We start from the raw sequence: 18276 nt of genomic DNA, 5'->3' as shown, positions 1-18276 counted from the left end.
ATCAATTCCCGGTACGCATTGCGTCACGGCGCTTCATGAATAATGAGTGAAGGGGGTGGGGAGATAAGAAGAGGAGGGAGGTGACGTGCATGCGGCGGCTGCTTTTGGTGACGGTGGTTCTGTCCCTTGTCTTGCGCTTTTTCTCTTCCCCCCTCCCCCTCCACTGCTGAGCTCGTGCCGCGTCCCGGTTAGTCGCTGAGTGGGAGAAATGGTGGCAAGATGGCGACGCTGAAGGAGGAGCGGAGCTACGGGCTCTCCTGCGGTAGGGTGAGCGATGGCAGCAAGATCTCCGTCTTTCACGTCAAGCTGACTGACAGCGCCCTGAAGGCCTTCGAGAGCTACCAGAGTTGCAAGGTGAGGAGGAGAAACCTGTTACCACAAACTCCCTCTGAGAAAGGGAGGGGGAGGGGCATGGTGGCTGGGGGGGGGGGATGTTTGATGCTGCTGCTATTTCGACACCCTCCTCCACGGGTGCGGTGTGCTGAGAGCTCTTGGCCCACCAGCAAGGGCCTACTTCAAGGAAAAGAAGGGGTACTGCTGGTGCCCTCAGATTCTAGGGGAACTGGAAGATGTGCTCTCTAGCTCCAGACTTTATAGCTTCCTCATTAGAAGGTGGTGGAGGGGGACTAGGGATCGGGGTCAGACTGTGATTCAGAATCTTCCTGAAGTTTGTCCGGACCCTCTGTCCCAGGAGAGTTCTCACCCGGCCCCCAATATGTCCTAACACCGGGTCAGAGGACGTGATGGCGGTTTGGTGGTATATACCGCGTTGTCCTGAGAGGGGTGGCTATTAGTAGAGAAGAGCTCAGTGCTGGCTCCCAGTATCCTGTTAGAGGTGGTGCTGGAGATCGCCTGCCTTTTTCTTTTCTTCTTCATAAATTCTGATAATTTGGGGATCCTGATGGAGGAAAACACTGGGGAGGAAAAGGACTGAAAAACGGCAAGATGGGAAGAGTGTAGGTCCTACTTTAAAGAGAAAAGTGCTCCAACTACTAAGATTCTCCTACACTGTAGGAGAATCTTAGTACTGTGTAGATGGAGGGAGAACTTTTCTCTTTATGATACCACCATATGTTTTCATTGCCTTGAGTACAAAACTTAATTGTAAGCTTCTGCAGGAACTAGTTGGTAACTCACCCTGAGTTTAGATTAGGAAAAATGAATAATTTTAAAGTTAAAATATAGCTGTAGCTCAGTGCTGGAGACCTAGGTTGTGTGTATGGAGAGGGGTACATTACACTACACTTATTGACCGTGTTATCAAAAAGTTCTACCCGGTTTACAAAAGATTATCAATAATGAACATAATGTGTAATTGCCTATATATGGGGATTTAATTCATTTTTTTAAAATGGGGGGGGGGGGGGGGGTGTATTTCTGTATATTCCAATGCTTCTCTTTCCTGTATGTATGTATCCAAGCTCATTTAGGTTTTTTGAGGGTAAAGGTACAGGCATTTTTTTCAGCACAGCTGAAATGTTGACTTGATGTAAGGAACAAACCCATCCATTCAGGCCTTTCTTGAAAGGCCACATTCATAATACCTGTAGTAATGTATTTTGGACCTCAAACATGAGCTATGACTAGCAAGAGTGCTTCTGCTTATTCTCCTTTTTAGTATTTAAGGCCTGATCGCTTGAATATTTGGGGAAGCCTTAATTAGTTTGTGTTCAATTAAATTTGCTATAGCAGTTTTTAGCAGTTCTTATAAAAAAAAAAGTCAAGTGTTTGAAGGATTTGATAAGCATTTCTATGGCTTGAACATTTGCTGATGACTAAGTAGGAACGCATGCCCGTACCACAGCCTCTCTTTATTTGTTTTTCCTGGGTAGCCAAATAAGGTATGATATCAATTAGCATGTTAGTTATATGATGGATATTAGAAATTATTTTATCACTGTATTTGCAACAAGTAGGAAATCCTTGTCTCTTTTTTTTTTTTTTTACCTTGGTTATAAAAGAATCCATAAAAATTATTTCAGCTTATGGAACTATATGGCTATTGGTTATTCAGATAAAGCCATATGTTGCCATGGTACTAGTGGAATATTGATCTTATGTGGTATCTGGGTCAACTTCATGTGAATGAAGAGATATTTTTTTTGTGTGTGTGAATAGAAATCCTCTCAGTGGCTATACTTAAGTGGACAGATGAACATGAGCTGTAAAAAGGCTAATGGCCATTAACAGAGACTGGCAAATAAGGCTATCTTTGTACAAGTGACTTGATTTAGTTTACTGGCTGATATTTTTAACAAATTAGCTTACCCATTTATTCTATCTTATGTAAGTCTGATTCTTCTCTATGGACAAGAGAGGTGCCGTAGCCACAGATTGTATCATCTCAGATGATGATGATGATCTCATATATCAGATGAGTCACTGTGTATCCCACTATCTGTAATTGGGTTCTCCATGGACAAACAATCTAGCTTAGTTAATGTTGCACTTGTTTGCAAATTATGATCTCCTTTTATCAAGATGTGTTAGTGGCGTAGCGAGGGTGAGAGGCGCCCGGAGTGGTGCTGCCCCCTCCTGCCATGTTCACGTGCCCCTTCCCCATACCTCTTTAACATTCACGGCACAAGCAGCAACCCCAACCTGCTGCTTGCGCCTGCATTGGCTCTTCCCGGTCCAGGAAGTGATGTTAGAGGAAGGGCTGATGCTGGCTCGAACAGCAGGTTGGGGTTGGCTCGCACTATGAATGTTAAAAAGGTATGGGGGAAGAGAAGGGGGAGCATGGAGAAGGACAAGTGCTTATGTCCCCACCAAGACCACATCCCCACTCCCTTTTACTACACCACTGTTTAGGGTTTTTACTGCAGCAGCCGGCAATAAACCCTCCCAAAAAAACAAACCCTAATGCGGCTTGATAAAAGGGGACCTATATGGGGTAATTATAAAAATATATTGAATGCATCATAATACAATTTCAAATAACATGTCAATCTATAAATAGACCATAAAATACCTTTAAAATGTATAGTAATAATTAATATACTTTGTAGAACAATCTGCTAAATAAGACAGTAAAAAAATTAGATCAAGCTAAAAACTTTAAAAGCTAAGTTGTAAACTTCCTGAAAAAAAATCAATTGAATATTCATAGACTAGTCTTTAAGCCGGCTACATTAACGGGTGCTAGAATAGATGTGGACGCTTTCTGTCTGTCTCTCCCTGGCCGCTTTCTGTTTGTCTGTCTTTCTTTTTCTCTCTTTCCTCGGCTATCCATCACCACCCCTTGCCTGCTTCCCCTGTCCAGCAGTAGCCCTTCTCCCTTCCTTTTACCTCCCCCCTGTCTAGCAGCACCTCTTCCCTACTCCCCATGTCCAGCAGTAGGCCTTCCTGTTACCTCCCTCCCTGACTCCCCTCAGAGTTTCTGCTGCTGCCGCCAGTGCCACTGTTGCTGTTCCTCTTCCTCCGCCACCTGTCACCTTGCGGCAATTCCCCGGTCGCACTTCCCTCAGAGTTCCTACTCCTGCCACCAGTGCCGCTGCCACCCATCGGCTCGCACTGTCTCTGTCGCCACTCTGCGCTCCAGAGGCCCTGGTCATTTCCTCCCAAACTAATAGAACCCTAAGCGCGCATGCGCACTCCTACCTGCCACGTATCACGGATCATGCAGGTAGGAATGCGCATGTGCGCTTAGGGTTTTATTATTATTATTGATAGGGCAGTCTGTAGTTTTGGTGTTAATTTAGAAAAAGAGCTCTATATGCAGAACATTAGAGAAAACCATAAATCTCAAGTAGGTACATATTGATAGCTTTTCAACTAGAATGGATCAGGCCTCCTCAAGATCAGTTAAATGGATTTAAATCTTGGTAATTATACCTTGGTAATTATATTCAATGGAAATACCAAATAGGGTAAAAAATTGTAATTGCTGTTAAAAATAACGTAGGTATAAATTTTTCATCCAGTTGTGATGGTAATGCTTATGGGAGCAGCTGTTATTTAGGGTGTTATGATTCCCTCTGGTGTAGTATTTTCTTAGCTGGGAGACAGGAAGGAGATGGCTATTTTTAATATCCACTTTTTGTGTATTATGGGTGACATTAATAAATGGGTCATTCCACGTCAAGTGGATCGATTTTGAAAATCGTTCACACGCGACCTCCTCCAAACTGAATAAAATTATGTGTGGACATTCACTAGGGTCTCTTTACTAAATCTTTAAACATTTTTCAGCTGGATCTCTAGTGGTTCAAGACTTACAGGCAGCTGAATGGATGTCACCTTCAGAGTGCCGTGCTCTTCATAACACAAAACTTCCACTTTGTCCAGGCGCTGCAGCCAAATAAAATATGCTGGGCGATTGAAATTTTTTTGGATTAGTACAATCCTTTTGAGTTCTATGCAGAGTTTAGAACTTAACATGAGCTTGCCTCCCTTCTTATAAGCAAACTATGTGAAAAATATTACAATAAGAAAGTTAAGGCCTACTTTGACTCCTGATTCAGGCCATATACTGGACCAGTAGTCATGGCCCATGACGTATCTAGGATTTGCACTAGGAGGCTTTGCAACCAATTAGAAACAAAGACATAAAGACGTGATGTCACTTTTATGCAAATTTTCACCATATTTTGGGTCCAAATATCTCTTGTGTGTAGTTTTTAATGGTTTTTTTTTCCTTCTTTATGTCATTTGAAAGAGTATCATTTTTGCTGTAAAAGCCATCCTGTTTCATCTTGGACCCGGCCTTGCTTTGGTCAGAGTTAAGGTCCCAAAGACATGCATCATTTGCATGTGCAGATACACTGTGTTATTATACAGAACCATTTTTTGGTGTCCTTTTGCAAATGAGCTGGAGTTGTAATATTTTACAATACAGCTTAGCTTGTTGTGCTTACCATGCTTTAGGCTTTGCTCCGACATATTTTTATAAATTAGTCATCAAAGTTGTTGCAAAACTGTGGTACAGTACATTAATTACCTTGTGTTGGTCAGTGGTGGCTGAGCCACTGCAAATTCAGCAAAATTGGCAACCCTATTGCCAAGGGCCCGCTCCGATATCCAGGAAAAGTATCAGTCATGGGTTGTCAAGCTTTATTTAAGCTCAAGACAAGGCACTTTATAACAGAATTGCTTAACCTGCAGATTTTTCAAAAATTCACTTAGTTTTTTTCCTGACTTGCAAATGCTTTTGAACTTTGCATCAGTGGTTGACAAAGTGGTCTGTGGATAAATGAACTGCCTTCTTGCCTGATGAAGTTGTTGTAGGTAGCAATAATTTCCCTAGCAACAGCAGCAGATGAATCCAGAGACCAATGGGATAGCCCACATCTACCAGCAGGCGGAGATAGAGAAACTGATTAAGAGGTGGTCCTATTGGCTGGCACTCCTCCTGTCTCATCAGTATGCTCTATCTCCCAGCAGGTGCAAGTCGCTGTTCAACTAGCTCCTGGATTATGGCGGTGGCTGGATAACTAATTTCTCCTGTTGAGGTTTGCTCTTCAGTGAGACTGCATTTCTATTTCTCCTGTTGAGGTTTGCTCTTCAGTGAGACTGCATTTCTATTTCTCCTGTTGAGGTTTGCTCTTCAGTGAGACTGCATTTCTATTTCTCCTGTTGAGGTTTGCTCTTCAGTGAGACTGCATTTCTATTTCTCCTGTTGAGGTTTCCCTCTTCAGTGAGACTGCATTTCTATTTCTCCTGTTGAGGTTTCCCTCTTCAGTGAGACTGCATTTCTATTTCTCCTGTTGAGGTTTCCCTCTTCAGTGAGACTGCATTTCTATTTCTCCTGTTGAGGTTTCCCTCTTCAGTGAGACAGGGGTGTTCGGCTGGACGGTGCCGGCTTTAGAGGTTACACTTGGGCCCTCCCTTGTCCCTGCCTCACCCTCCCTCCAGTGATAGAGGGCCTGCCTTGGTCTCTCATTTCTTCTTTCCCTTAAAAAAAAAGAGACCACATGGGCTGAATTGCATTTCTACCCTGCATGTGCTGAGAGACCGGTATTTCAGGCATCTATCTGCACTGAAACCGAGGTGTAAATATTTGCTCACATGGTTGGAACTGTGCGTGTGCGGGTTTTGTCCTGTCTGGTGTGGCATGGCGGTTTTGTGGTTTCTCGTTGCCGCGCTGGTTTTGGTGCGGTGGTGACAATGTTTTCTTGCCTGTCAGGTATGACGGATTGGTGTATTGTATTCAAGGAAGGGCCCGGGTATATACTTTGGGTTACTTGGAAGAGTTGTTCCATTCCCGCGCGCGGTAAGCACATGTTTGTTTACTGCCCTGTAGAGCACGTCGTGGCTTCGCGCCATTGTGTTTACTGCGTGCCCCGGCGTTTTTCAATTGTGTGGCAGTTAGCTACAGGGGTGTTAATACGGCCGCTCTATGGAGCAGGCACATTTTTCCTTGTTAAACGGTATTACTGGTGTTCTCCTCGGACCTGTCCTGCGTCAGGGTGTACTGCGGCTGGGTTTTGCTTGTTTATTCCGGTAAGCTGATTTTCAGGCATGCTGGGACTGGTATCTTCTGGCGAGCATGGGGCTCGCGCTCATGCTCCTGTGCTGGTGGGACCGCCACAGCGTTCAGGGAGTTTCATTGACCACTGGCTTTGCTTCCCGTCTACCGCGGCCCCGGTGACTTCGGGGTCGGAGGCATGGGCGGTTTCCAGCTGCTGCTGAGCCGCGTGAGCTCGGAGTGTGTTTTTCTCCCGAGTTGCTTGCTGGCATCGCAGGACGGGCGGGAGGCGCGCAGCGTGTTTTTTTTCCTGCAGTATGCCGTTGCTTTGGCGCTCTTCTTCTTCCTCTTCTCCAGCGTGGCCTTGGTTCAAGGTTCTGCGGGATCGCATGTCCCTCTTGTTATGTTCAATCGGGGAGGCTTTGCTGTTCGTGCTGCGGGAGGCCTCAATGGGTTCTTTGGTTCTCATGAGTGGGCATTTGAGTCGCAGCCACTTCCTCTTCATTGTGGCCCATTCTGATCTGCATGAGGGCGTTTTGGAGGAAGACTCGGTTCTGTTCCCTGCTTCCAGGTTCTGCTTGTTCTGGCCTGTGTCAGGGGAAGGCAGAGCGCTGCAGAGTGCGATCAGAGGTAAGCGTGTCTTCTATTCAGGGGTATCTCTTACTCTCTCCCGGGGTCCATGCATGGCATGGATTTACTGCATTGCATATTTTCAGGCTTCTTTGTGCATTTATACAGCACTGCATGGGTCTGGTGGCGCTATAGACGTGGCTATTAGTGGTACTATTTGGTGTTCAGGATTGGAACAGTTTTGGGGCGGCTGTGCTAGGTGCCCTGGCGGAACTTGTCCGCTTATGGTGGGGGGAATACCTTTATTCCTTTCCTATGCTTTTCCTGTTCCTACGCTATTGAACAGGCCATTTCTGGCGTTCCCCTAGTTCATGGTAAAGGCTACTCCGCTCCGATTCTTTCTGTACCCGAGCTGCATGCAGGCGCTCTCTCTTTTCAAATCTGGCCCCTAAATGGGACGATCTAGGGGCATTACTGGCATTTATTGTATTCGATATATCGCCATTAGCTTGATAGCGCCTCACTCTGGTCGACCTGTCTTTGCCGCTTTTCCGGTTTCTTTTCCAGACATTTGTTAAATGATCTCACGATTCCTGATTGCCCTCCATGATTCCGCCACATACTTCTTTTACCCATGTTTTCTCCATGGCAGTGCTGAGGCTAACTCTTGTGGTAATCCACCAAGAACTGAAAAGTATTGGCGGGATAGAAAGCATCCAATTAATTATATAGTATTGGAGGGGTGGCATTCATGGAATCCATAACTTGGCAGTTAGTTCCATCCCTATTATTTTTCTTTGGGTTTGGGTTCTTGCTTTGGTAGGTGGCGAAGGACAGCTCTTCGGCCTTTGGGGGTTGGAGGCATTTCTAGCTTTCATATAGTGCGTTTTTCCTTTTAGGGACATATGGGCATTGGATCCCATTCTGCTGAATTAGTTTCTCAGGGTTACACGTTTCTGCAGAAACTCTGGAAGAATATTTACATTTTCACTATGGTCTCCGTGTCCGCACTAGGTTTGCTTGCCTCTCTTTTAGCAGCGCTTTCGGTTTTGGGACATGCCTTTTCACCTACCCAAGGCTTCAGGCACATTTTAGAAAATGTAGGCGGTGGTGCGGTTTTGGCGCTACCAGGTGATTCACCTTATTTATTCTTGAATGATTGCTTGATTTGGATGTCTTCCAGTCGGGCCATTTGATTGACACGAACTAGGTGGTTTCTTTTCCTCAGATCTTTGGACGTGAATCTTCGAATTTGCACAACGCTCTTTTCTCCTGTACTATTTGTAGATATATCGAGGAGAGGTTTTAGTCCTATAGAAGAGGTATGTGTTCTTCACAGAGACTAGGGTGATGAGTCACGGTCTCGCATTTGCATTCTTCTTTGGTCCCCATGACCCAGCGTCTGGGATTCTGTGCAGGTTATAGGATCCATGTTGCTGACTCCACTGGGAACTTCGGCTTGCCTTCCCATTGTCGCGTTACAGCAGTCGCTTTTGTTCCGGTGGTTCCCGGTATGTCAGGGCTCCAATTATTTGGTTGGCTCCTCATGCATCTCTCTGTATGATTTGATGGCTCAGCAAGAGTTTTCTTTTAAATGGCATACCTAGGTCTTTACTGGACTGGCTCAGGGCCTCTTTACATCCCGGGCTGTCGGGTTGGGGGGCTCGGTGCCTTCCATCCTCAGCTCCAGGAGTCTGGTCTTATGAAGCGCCTCAGTACTTGTTCATTCTTCTACTCTTGAGCAGGGTCTGGCTACCTTTCTGGAGCTTCAGACCCTTCTTACTAAATACCGCTGAGGGTCTTTTCAGTAAGTGTTGTGATGGGGAGATTTCTCTACAGCTTGGGCAGTGGTGATGTACTCGGTTGCCAGGTACAGTTATTGTTCTGCTTCAATAGGTGAACCCTCATCTTCCTCTTCTGTTGTCGGCTCATTTTACGGGTCAGGCAAAGGGTTTGGATAGTCTTTCTCTCCGTGGAATCTGAGCATGGCCCGTTTATTGTATGTTGCAGTGTACAGCACTGTGTACACTCTAGGACGTGTACATGTTGGTAGTAGTGTATTTTCTACATCCTGGATATTGGGAATTTTGGCTCAGGCGTGCCAGCTCTTGTTATGGACGTGAGATCTCCTGGAACTAGACCTCATGGCCTCGTCTCGCAATTCTATGCTTCCTAGCTTCTTCAGCGGACACAGGGAGTGGGAGTTAGAGGGGGTAACAGCGTGGCTTCTTTCTCACCTCTGGTTCTCTTTTTCAGTGTTTACCCCTGGCTGATGTTGGCTGGGATTTGACATCTCATGCTCGCTTTCCGGGCGCAGTATTGGTAGAATCTCTGGCTTGGCTGCGCCATCCTTGCTGTGTGGATCTGATGAGTCTTTCGTCAGCCGGACTTAAGTTTCCTGGTATCTCCAGATTTGCTCGCCTGGGGTCCGATCAACATGGATATTCGTACTTCTTTGGTATTACGACCTAGCTTTGGTGAGGTCATGACTGACGTGTAAGGGTTATGCGGAGCAGGTTGTTTCTTCTCTTATCCAGGCGCTGCAGACTATTGCCTGTGGCTTCTGCTTCCTGTTGGAAGTTTTTTGCCTTTCTTGGATACTTCTCAACTTTGCTCCCTTCCATGGTTCCTTTTTGGCACAGGTGTATGGCCAAGGGCTTAGCGTTCAATTCCCTTCAGCTTCAAGTGCCATTCTTATTTTGTTACAAGGGCTAGGTATATGGCTCTTCGATTACTTCTCAGCTTCATGTAGTTCAGTTCCTAACTGGAGTACGGTATATTTGTACCCCTCTTGGAAAGCCCTGTCCGGAGTACAATTTTCAAGTTCTTCCTTGCTGTTTACCGAGGACTTCATTTCCTCCTTGTGCTGTGGAACACGGGGTGTCTTGTGGCCATGGTTTAGGCTCTGCAGTTTCCGACTTGCTGGCCTTGCTCAGCGGGGATTCCTATTTCTGATTTCCACACTCTGGGGTATCAGTTCAGAGGGTGCCGCAATTATTCCTAAGGAGGGTCATCCTTTCTTTTATGACACGCTCACTTTTCCTTCCTTCTTCCGGGGAGGGGAAATGGGGAGCGGTGCTTTTATTCACTGCATTCTTTGAAAGTGCGTAGAATTCTCAGCGAGCAAGGTTTCTCATGACTTTTAGTTGTTTAGATTACCTTTATGCTTGCTTGATGGCAGGAAAGCGATTGGCGAAAGCACTTCATGACCATTTCGCCAGAGCGGTGGCTACTTCTTGGACTCGGTCCAGAGGTTTTTTCTTTGGAGGAGTTTTGTCTCGCGGCTGCTTGGTCTTCCGAGAGTGTTTTCTCTCGGCATTACTGGTTGGATGTGGGGGCGCATGCGGTAGATGCGTTTAGTGCGTCGGTTGTTGCGGAGCCGGCGTTTACTTCCCACCCTGATTGAGGATTGCTTTGCTACATCCCATTGGTCTCTGGATTCATCTGCTGCTATTGCTAGGGAAGGAAAAATTATGTTCTTACCTGTTAATTTTCTTTCCCTTAGACGCAGCAGATGAATCCAGAGCCCCACTCTTTCTGGTATTTGGCTGTCGGTTTTTTTGTGTGCGACTTTCGTGATTGGTTGTTGTTGATGGTTGTATTCTGTATCGTTGCCTTTTGCGATTTGTTCTGGGAAAGAAGTTTTTTACATGCTATGCCTATTGATGGTTAAATGTGCTTGGGCAAGGAGCTATACTGATGAGACAGGAGGAGTGCCAGCCAATAGGACCACCTGTTAATCAGTTTCTCTATCTCCGCCTGCTGGTAGATGTGGGCTATCCCATTGGTCTCTGGATTCATCTGCTGCGTCTAAGGGAAAAAAAATTAACAGGTAAGAACCAGTGTTCCCTCTAAGCGGGCGGGTGTTGTGAGCAAACTTTTTTCACTGTGAGCTAAAAATATCGGGCGCCAGCAAGTTATGAGCCAAATAAATATGTTGTCAAAGTTGCTGATACATGAGGACGAGGTATTCAAAGGAATTTTAGGCCTACACGCTAAATTAAATAACGTTAAATAATATTTTTAAGAACACAGAAATTGTAGGGATGAAATGATATCTTAATAAATGTTTTACAACAAATGTAGTTATGTCTGTTACATCCATATGTGTAAACTGTAAATTAAAAACAGTCCAGAAGACAATACGTTTGATGCTTTCAATTTCTAGACCAGTGTTTTTCAACCTTTTTTGGGCAAAGGCACACTTGTTTCATGAAAAAAATCACGAGGCACACCACCATTAGAAAATGTTAAAAAATTTAACTCTCTGCCTATATTGACTATATATAAAGTAATTCTCTTGAATAGGAATCAAATAAACACAAAGAAAGTATTTTATAATTACTTTATTATGAAATAAAAATTATAAAATACTTTATTCAGTGCGAAACCTGGGCCTGTTTGGCTGAACACAAAGCTGATATTCTGGCTGGAATGGAAGAAAGACACACACGTAGCTCTTCGTCAACAGCTCTCAGTCTCTCTCTGTATTTGGTTTTTATAGCATACAAAAATAGACAAATATACCCTCCATCCTTTTTATTAAACCACAATAGCAGTTTTTAGCGCAGGGAGCTGCGCTGAATGCCCAGCACTGCTCTTGACGCTCATAGGCTCCCTGCGCTAAAAACCACTATTGCGGTTTAGTAAAAGGGGACCATATTGTAAAATATAGACAGCAGATATAAATTCAGAACTGTGCATAGTAAGTGAAGGGAAGTTTTCATCTCTGGGAATTTACCCAGTTAACTATTAAGTTATTTGGGCAAATTCCTTTGAAAACTGTGGTAATACTGCCTCCACTTTGCTAAATTTAAAATAAAATCATTTTTCCTACCTTGTCTGGTGATTTCTGGTTGCACTTTCTTCTTCTGACTGTGCATCCAATCTTTCTTCCCTTCTATCAGCCTGTATGCTTTCTCTCCTCCACACCTCATTCCCTCCCCCAACTTTTTCTTCCTCTCTCCCTGACCTTTCTTTCTTTTTTTCTGTTTCTCTTCTTTCCTTCTGTTTCCCTCCCTTTCTTTCTTTCTCCCAGCCTCCTGTCCAGCAGTAACTCTCTTCCCTTCCTCCCCTCCCAGCAGCATCTCTCCGTCTCCCTCTCCAGTAGCAGCTGTCCCTTTTTTTTCCTTGCCCAGCAGCTTCCCAGATTCCTTTCCCTCCTCCCCTCCCAGAAGCATCTCTCCGTCTCCTTCTCCCTCTCCAGTAGCAGCTGTCCCTTTTTTTCCTAGCCCAGCAGCTTCCCAGATTCCTTTCCCTCCTCCCCTCCCAGAAGCATCTCTCCTTCTTCTCCTTATCCAGTAGCAGCTGTCCCTTTTTTTCCTTGCCCAGCAGCTTCCCAGATTCCTTTCCCTCCTCCCCTCCCAGAAGCATCTCTCCTTCTTCTCCCTCTCCAGTAGCAGCTGTCCTTTTTTTTCCTGGCCCAGCAGCTTCCCAGATTCCTTTCCCTCCTCCCCTCCCAGAAGCATCTCTCCTTCTCCCTTTCCAGTAGCAGCTGTCCCTTTTTTCCCCTGCCCAGCAGCTTCCCAGACTGATAGTGGTTTTCTCCCCTCCCAGCAGCTCTTCTTACTTCCCAGCGCAGCGATTCACGAAGGCAGCCTCGGGTCCTTTGTTGTGTCGCGCCGCCTCTGAGGAAAGAGGAAGTTGCATCATCAGAGGCAGCCGCGACTCAGCAAAAGCCCCGAGGCTGCCTTCGTGAATCGCTGCGCTGGGAAGTAAAGGAGAGCTGCAGAGAGGGGAGAAAGCCACTGTCGGAGGCTCCCCAAGATCTCTCCGGCCCAGCGCACGCTTCCGATGCTGATCTTGCAGAAGTTCAAATGAGTCAATCTTGCCGGTCCTGCGCTGTGACGAGAAACTTGTGCGCTGCGACCTAATATTTTGTGCGCCAGCGCAGCTTAGCGGGAACACAAAAGAACATAATTTTTCCATGTTCTTCTGGACCCTAACAGGTGTAGGGTGGCCAATAAAATGACCTGTCGGCACTTTGGGGGTGTAAAAGGTTGACTGAAACTTCATGTTCCTCAAATGAAATCTCACATATGTGGTCAATCTGCCAAGAATTGTTATAGATGCAAGATAAATATTGACCAAGTTGGAAGCTGGATGCTTAAAAGGCAGGAAAATTATTCATGTTCCAGAATACTTCCAGTGTGCCGTTTGAAATTTTGCTAATGCATATTTTAGTTTGAATTAATGATTTCTCTTGTCCCAGCAACAATATGATTTTTGCTAAATGTCTCATCCTGAACAGGTCTGATTAATTCAATGGCCTCTTTTGGGATAAAGAAAAAATTGATACCAGGGATGCCTTTGTTGCAAAAGTCAAGCAGATCCTTTGGTGTCAAAATTTAGTTCTTGAAGGGGGCGATGTAAACTAGCGTGGACAGCTAAATGTTTTATGGTTCTCCAATCCCATCATAGTGATTTTTCGATGGCTGGTGCCAAAAAAGTTAATTCAGCTGTGACATGAAAGTCATTATTATAATTGCAAAAGATTAATGAATTTTTGAAGAATTGAGCAGCAGAACCATCACTAGAGTAGTGAATATGATTTAAAACACGTAAAATGTCCTTCGAATGCTCAATGAGCTTTCTAAAAAACATGCACATAGGCTGGAATGACCCAAATATAACATAGTGGGGAGAGCAGTTGCTTTTGCTCCTTGTGATGTTGGCAAGTCACTTAACCATCTTAAACTCAGATACAAACTTCGATTGTAAGCCTTCTGGGGAGGGGAACTACCTAGTAGAGAAAGACATGGGGACAAATTTTTGCCCGTCCCTGCAGGAACTCAATTTCCCCATCCTGTCCCTGTGAGTTTTGTCTCTGTTCCTGCCCCATTCCTGTAAGCTCTGCCTTAACCATACAGGCCTTGAACACTTATGATTTTAAAGTGTTTGCGGCTTCTGCAGATGAGGATGGAGCTTGCAGGAATGGAGCAGGGACAGGAAAATAACTCTCCTGAACGGGAGAGGAAAATGAGTTCCTGCGGGGATGTGGAAAAATTTGTCCCTGTGTCATTCTCTACTACCTAGTGTACTTGAATTACTACTGAAAAGGTGAGAACTAAATCTAAATTGCACTATAACCAACCCTGTTTGGTTTTATTATTTGTGGGCTTATGATTTTATTCAATCTTAAATGAACTAGATGTGTACATATATCTGAGAATAGTTGTTGACAGGTGCTTAGATGTTTGCAACTAGGCTGCAGCTGAAGACTTGGAACAATCCTGTTTTAAATTTGCCTAACTTGTTGAATCACTTCCTTTTGAGCTGTTGAGTGTACTTTGTTGCAATTTTATTTTTGGCATTGTATCATAGTTGTGTACACTACAAGTCCAAAAATCCTGGACTACTCGAATTGGAGCAATCTGGATTTTCCAGATTCTCAGGCAATACTCTTAAAATTCAAATTTAAGCAATAGAGATGAACAAGCCAATTTTGTTATTTACAGTACTAACAAATACAGAGTGCTTCATTTATCAAAATGGCTATATTTACAGGAAAAATATCACTAAACTACACTGCATACAGAATCCTCAAAGTATGAATTAAATTAACCTAAAGTGCATTAAAAGTGTGTAAATTGCTCAGTACCCTCACCCCCTGCAGTTGAGTCGCAAGGATGAACATCTGGGGACCATCATTGCACTGTTATTGTCCCTGGCCTGCCATTGTGCCTGAAACACACATAATTGGCATTATACCACACCAGAAGTCAATATGTGTGTGTATATGTTCTTACATATGTGTATGTTTAAAAAAATAATTATTATAAATAAAGGAACTTATCTATTGACTAGTGTTTAAGCCCGTTAACATTAACGGGTGCTAGTAAAGCCTCCTTCCCTCACATGTTCCTATTTTCAGCCCCAGCTCCAAACCCATTTTTATCCCCCCAACCCCCTTCTCCCATCTGTTCCCTTTCAGCCCGAGCCCCCTTTTCTCACCAGCAGCATTTCCCTCCCCACTCCACTTCCCTGTCCAGCAGCACCTCTTCCTTGCTCCCCGGCCCAGTAGCACCTCTTCCCTGATCCCCCGGTCCAACAGCACCTCTTCCTGACGGGCTGCAAGTCGGGAGCGCTGGATGCTCGGAGCTGCAGGCATCGTCCTGAGAGCCTGCCTTGCGGGCGGGCGTCCATGGCGTTTTCTTCAGTTGGCGCGCGGTGGTTGCATGGGTGGAGCTGTGCGCCGGGCCTTTTCAGCAGAGTCGGCACGTGTTATCGGGCTGCCTTCGGGGCTCCATGTCCGTGCTGCTTGTCTTGGAGGGTTGTGTCGGGGCGGGGCTCCTGTGCGCAATTCCCTTGTGGTCGGCGCTGTGTTAGGGCTTTTGCTGGGCAGTAACCTGTTGGCTTGTGCGCGTGTGAGAAGTGACAGGGTGGCGGGCAGGGAGAGAGCTTGCCTGCGCTTCCTCCAGCGGTTGGTGAGCGAGGACGGGAGGAGTGGAGTGGCCAGAGTGTTCCCTGCTGCCGTGTTCTAAAATAGATTATCCCAGGACAAGCAGGCAGCATATTCTTGACTGATGGGTGACGGCACCGACGGAGCCCCGGTACGGACAATTTTAGAGTGATTGCACTCTAAGAACTTGGAAAGTTCTAGTAGGCCGCACCGCGCACGCGTGAGTGCCTTCCTGCCCGACAGGCGCGCGGTCCCCAGTTTCTTAGTTTCCGCGGAGCTAAGAAGACGCACTTTCAACGGCTGTTGAAAATTTTTTCCTCATTCGCCTTCCCGCTCGCGTAAACCTTTCTGGAAATTGTATTTCCTTTTTTTCTTATTTTCTTATTTTAAAAAAAAAAAAAAAGAATTTTCTTTTTTTCTTCTTTTTTCGGTTTTGCCCCGGCGAGGCCTGCTGCCACCATCGAGGCCTTGGCCTTCGATTTGGCAGAAGCCGTTTTTACGTTCATGCCCCCCCAACCCGGGTTTAAGAAGTGCCAGCGGTGCGCGAGGCCCATTTCTCTCACTGACCCGCACAACTGGTGCTTACAGTGCCTGGGTCCTGACCATCGGGCGTCCACCTGCACCCGCTGTGCCACTCTAAAAAAGAGAACCTTAAAAAACCGACAGATCCAGCAGCGGTTATTGTTTGGTACCGATATGTCGGATTCGGCGACCCCGACGCAGTCGGCACATACCTCATCGACAACGCGCCGGCGTTGCATCCCCCAGGTAAGCCGGCTAAGAAGCCTTCCCCGCTGGAGCGTCCTCCGGTCTCAGTAGCAGCGAGCCCAGTCCTGCCGAACTCGAGGCGCCCGCGGAAGTGCTCCGCACCGATTGAGGTGAGCCCCTCGACCTCGGGTTCCTCTTTGGAGTGTAGAGCGGCACCGAAGGTACCGCAGAAGAAAAAAGCGGTGCCGGTGCCTTCACTGGACGAGCGAATTGCCGCCGTCCTGCAGGTGCAGCTCAAGGAGCAATTACAGCAGCTCCTTCCTGCTCTTTTGAAACCGAGCCTTTCAGTCCCGGTCCGGTCTGAGCCACCGGTACCGGCAGTGGAGCAACCTCTTTTATCTGCATCCACTCTGTCGGTACCGGTACATTCGGCTTCGTCGGTATCCATGCCGATCTTAGCACCGGAACCAAGGTCCTTACACCAGGCTGTGCAAACTTCGGCACCGGCACAACCCATAACATCTCCCGGTACCGTTTCCCAGAGGTCGGGTAAGTCGACACACAAAACTCGACACCTGGAACCCTCCACACCGGAGTCCCGAGACCGCAGCTTCCAAGTAAGGGATCCTGATCTGTGGGGTGACTCCGAAGAGCCTCTTCTCTCTGAGGGGGGGTGTTCATCGGCAGACGAGGATCCTTCTGTTTTAGATCCGTCCTCTAAGCCTGATGCAACCTCTTTCACCTCTTTTCTCAGAGAGATGTGTGACTCTCTCTTTATTCCCTTGGAGGCTGAATCCAAAAAATCCAAGGCGGTTCTCGATGCACTGGATTTTGAACAGCCTCCAAGGGAATTTCTAAAATTGCCTCTCCATGATATATTAAGAGAGACTTTTTACAAAAATCTGGAGACGCCTTTGACCATCCCAGGAGCCCCTCGCAAACTGGACACCTTATATAAGGTCATCCCCATTCCTGGCTTTGACAAACCACAACTCCCTCATGAGTCTCTCTTGGTGGAATCCACTTTAAAGAAATCTACGGGAGCTAGTGTGTACGCCTGGCAGAGAAGGTAAGGCCATGGATAAGTTTGGCAAGAGGTTGTATCAGAATGCGATGCTAGCTAATAGATCAGGGAATTATGCTTTCCATTTTTCATTCTATCTTAAGCATCTCATTCAGAATTTGTCAGCTTTTGAAAAGTACCTCCCTGATCGCAAAAGATCTGCCTTTCGCCAAACTTCTTCATCACTTTTACAACTTCGTAAATTCATGGTCAGGTCGATCTATGACACCTTTGAACTGACCTCTCGAGCCACGGCTATGTCGGTGGCCATGCGTCGTCTAGCATGGCTCAGGGTTTCAGAACTTGATGTCAATCATCAAGATCGACTGGCTAATGCGCCTTGCCTGGGTGATGAGCTGTTTGGAGAATCCATGGACTCCACTACCCAAAAGCTCTCAGCTCATGAGACTAGGTGGGATACTCTCCTCAAAACAAAAAAGAAGACCCCACCTACCAGGCCTTTTCGGCAGCAGTCAGCCTACCAACGCCGATTTGTGGCTCGTCCTTTGCCACCGGCCTCTCAACAGCCCCGGCGTCAGCGGCAACAACAGAGGCAAAACCCTAGACCAGCACAACAGCAACAACAAGTGAAGCCTCCTCCTCCACAAAAGTCCTCCCAACCCTTTTGACTTGGTTCTCCAGGACATAGCCAGTATTCTACCATCTGCCCATCTTCCGCAGCCCATAGGAGGACGCCTTGCTCATTACATAAGCCGTTGGGAAAATATCATTTCGGATCAGTGGGTCCTCAACATCATCCGCCACGGCTACTCTTTCAACTTTCAGACTCTGCCTACCCAAAGTCTGCCAAAAGAGTCTGCTTTGAACACTCCTCAGTCTTCCCTCCTTCTTCAAGAGGTTCAATCCCTCCTCCTTCTGAACGCCATAGAGGAGGTTCCTCTAGATCAGCAGGGACAGGGATTCTACTCGTTATTTTCTAGTCCCCAAAAAAACAGGAGATCTCAGACCCATCCTAGATCTTCGCGATCTCAACAAATGCTTGGTCAAAGAGAAATTCAGAATGCTTTCTCTGGCCACTCTTTACCCTCTTCTCAATCAGGGCGACTGGCTATGCTCCCTCGATCTCAAAGAGGCATATACTCACATACCGGTCAATCTGGCCTCCAG

General features: G+C 46.2%; 1 protein-coding gene across 1 annotated transcript in view; it reads left to right on the top strand.

Annotated features, from left to right (window-relative positions):
• The first annotated feature begins 64 nt into the window (after positions 1 to 64).
• Positions 65 to 18276, top strand: part of ELL (elongation factor for RNA polymerase II) — a 176845-nt gene continuing 158633 nt past the window's right edge. Inside the window, 1 exon segment of the mRNA XM_033954987.1 lies at positions 65 to 354. Coding sequence (XP_033810878.1) covers positions 220 to 354 — 135 coding nt within the window. The 5' untranslated portion in view covers positions 65 to 219.

This window comes from Geotrypetes seraphini, chromosome 8 (assembly GCF_902459505.1).
Source record: "Geotrypetes seraphini chromosome 8, aGeoSer1.1, whole genome shotgun sequence".
In the NCBI taxonomy this organism is placed as follows: domain Eukaryota; kingdom Metazoa; phylum Chordata; class Amphibia; order Gymnophiona; family Dermophiidae; genus Geotrypetes; species Geotrypetes seraphini.
This window is presented reverse-complemented; position numbering and strand designations above follow the sequence as displayed.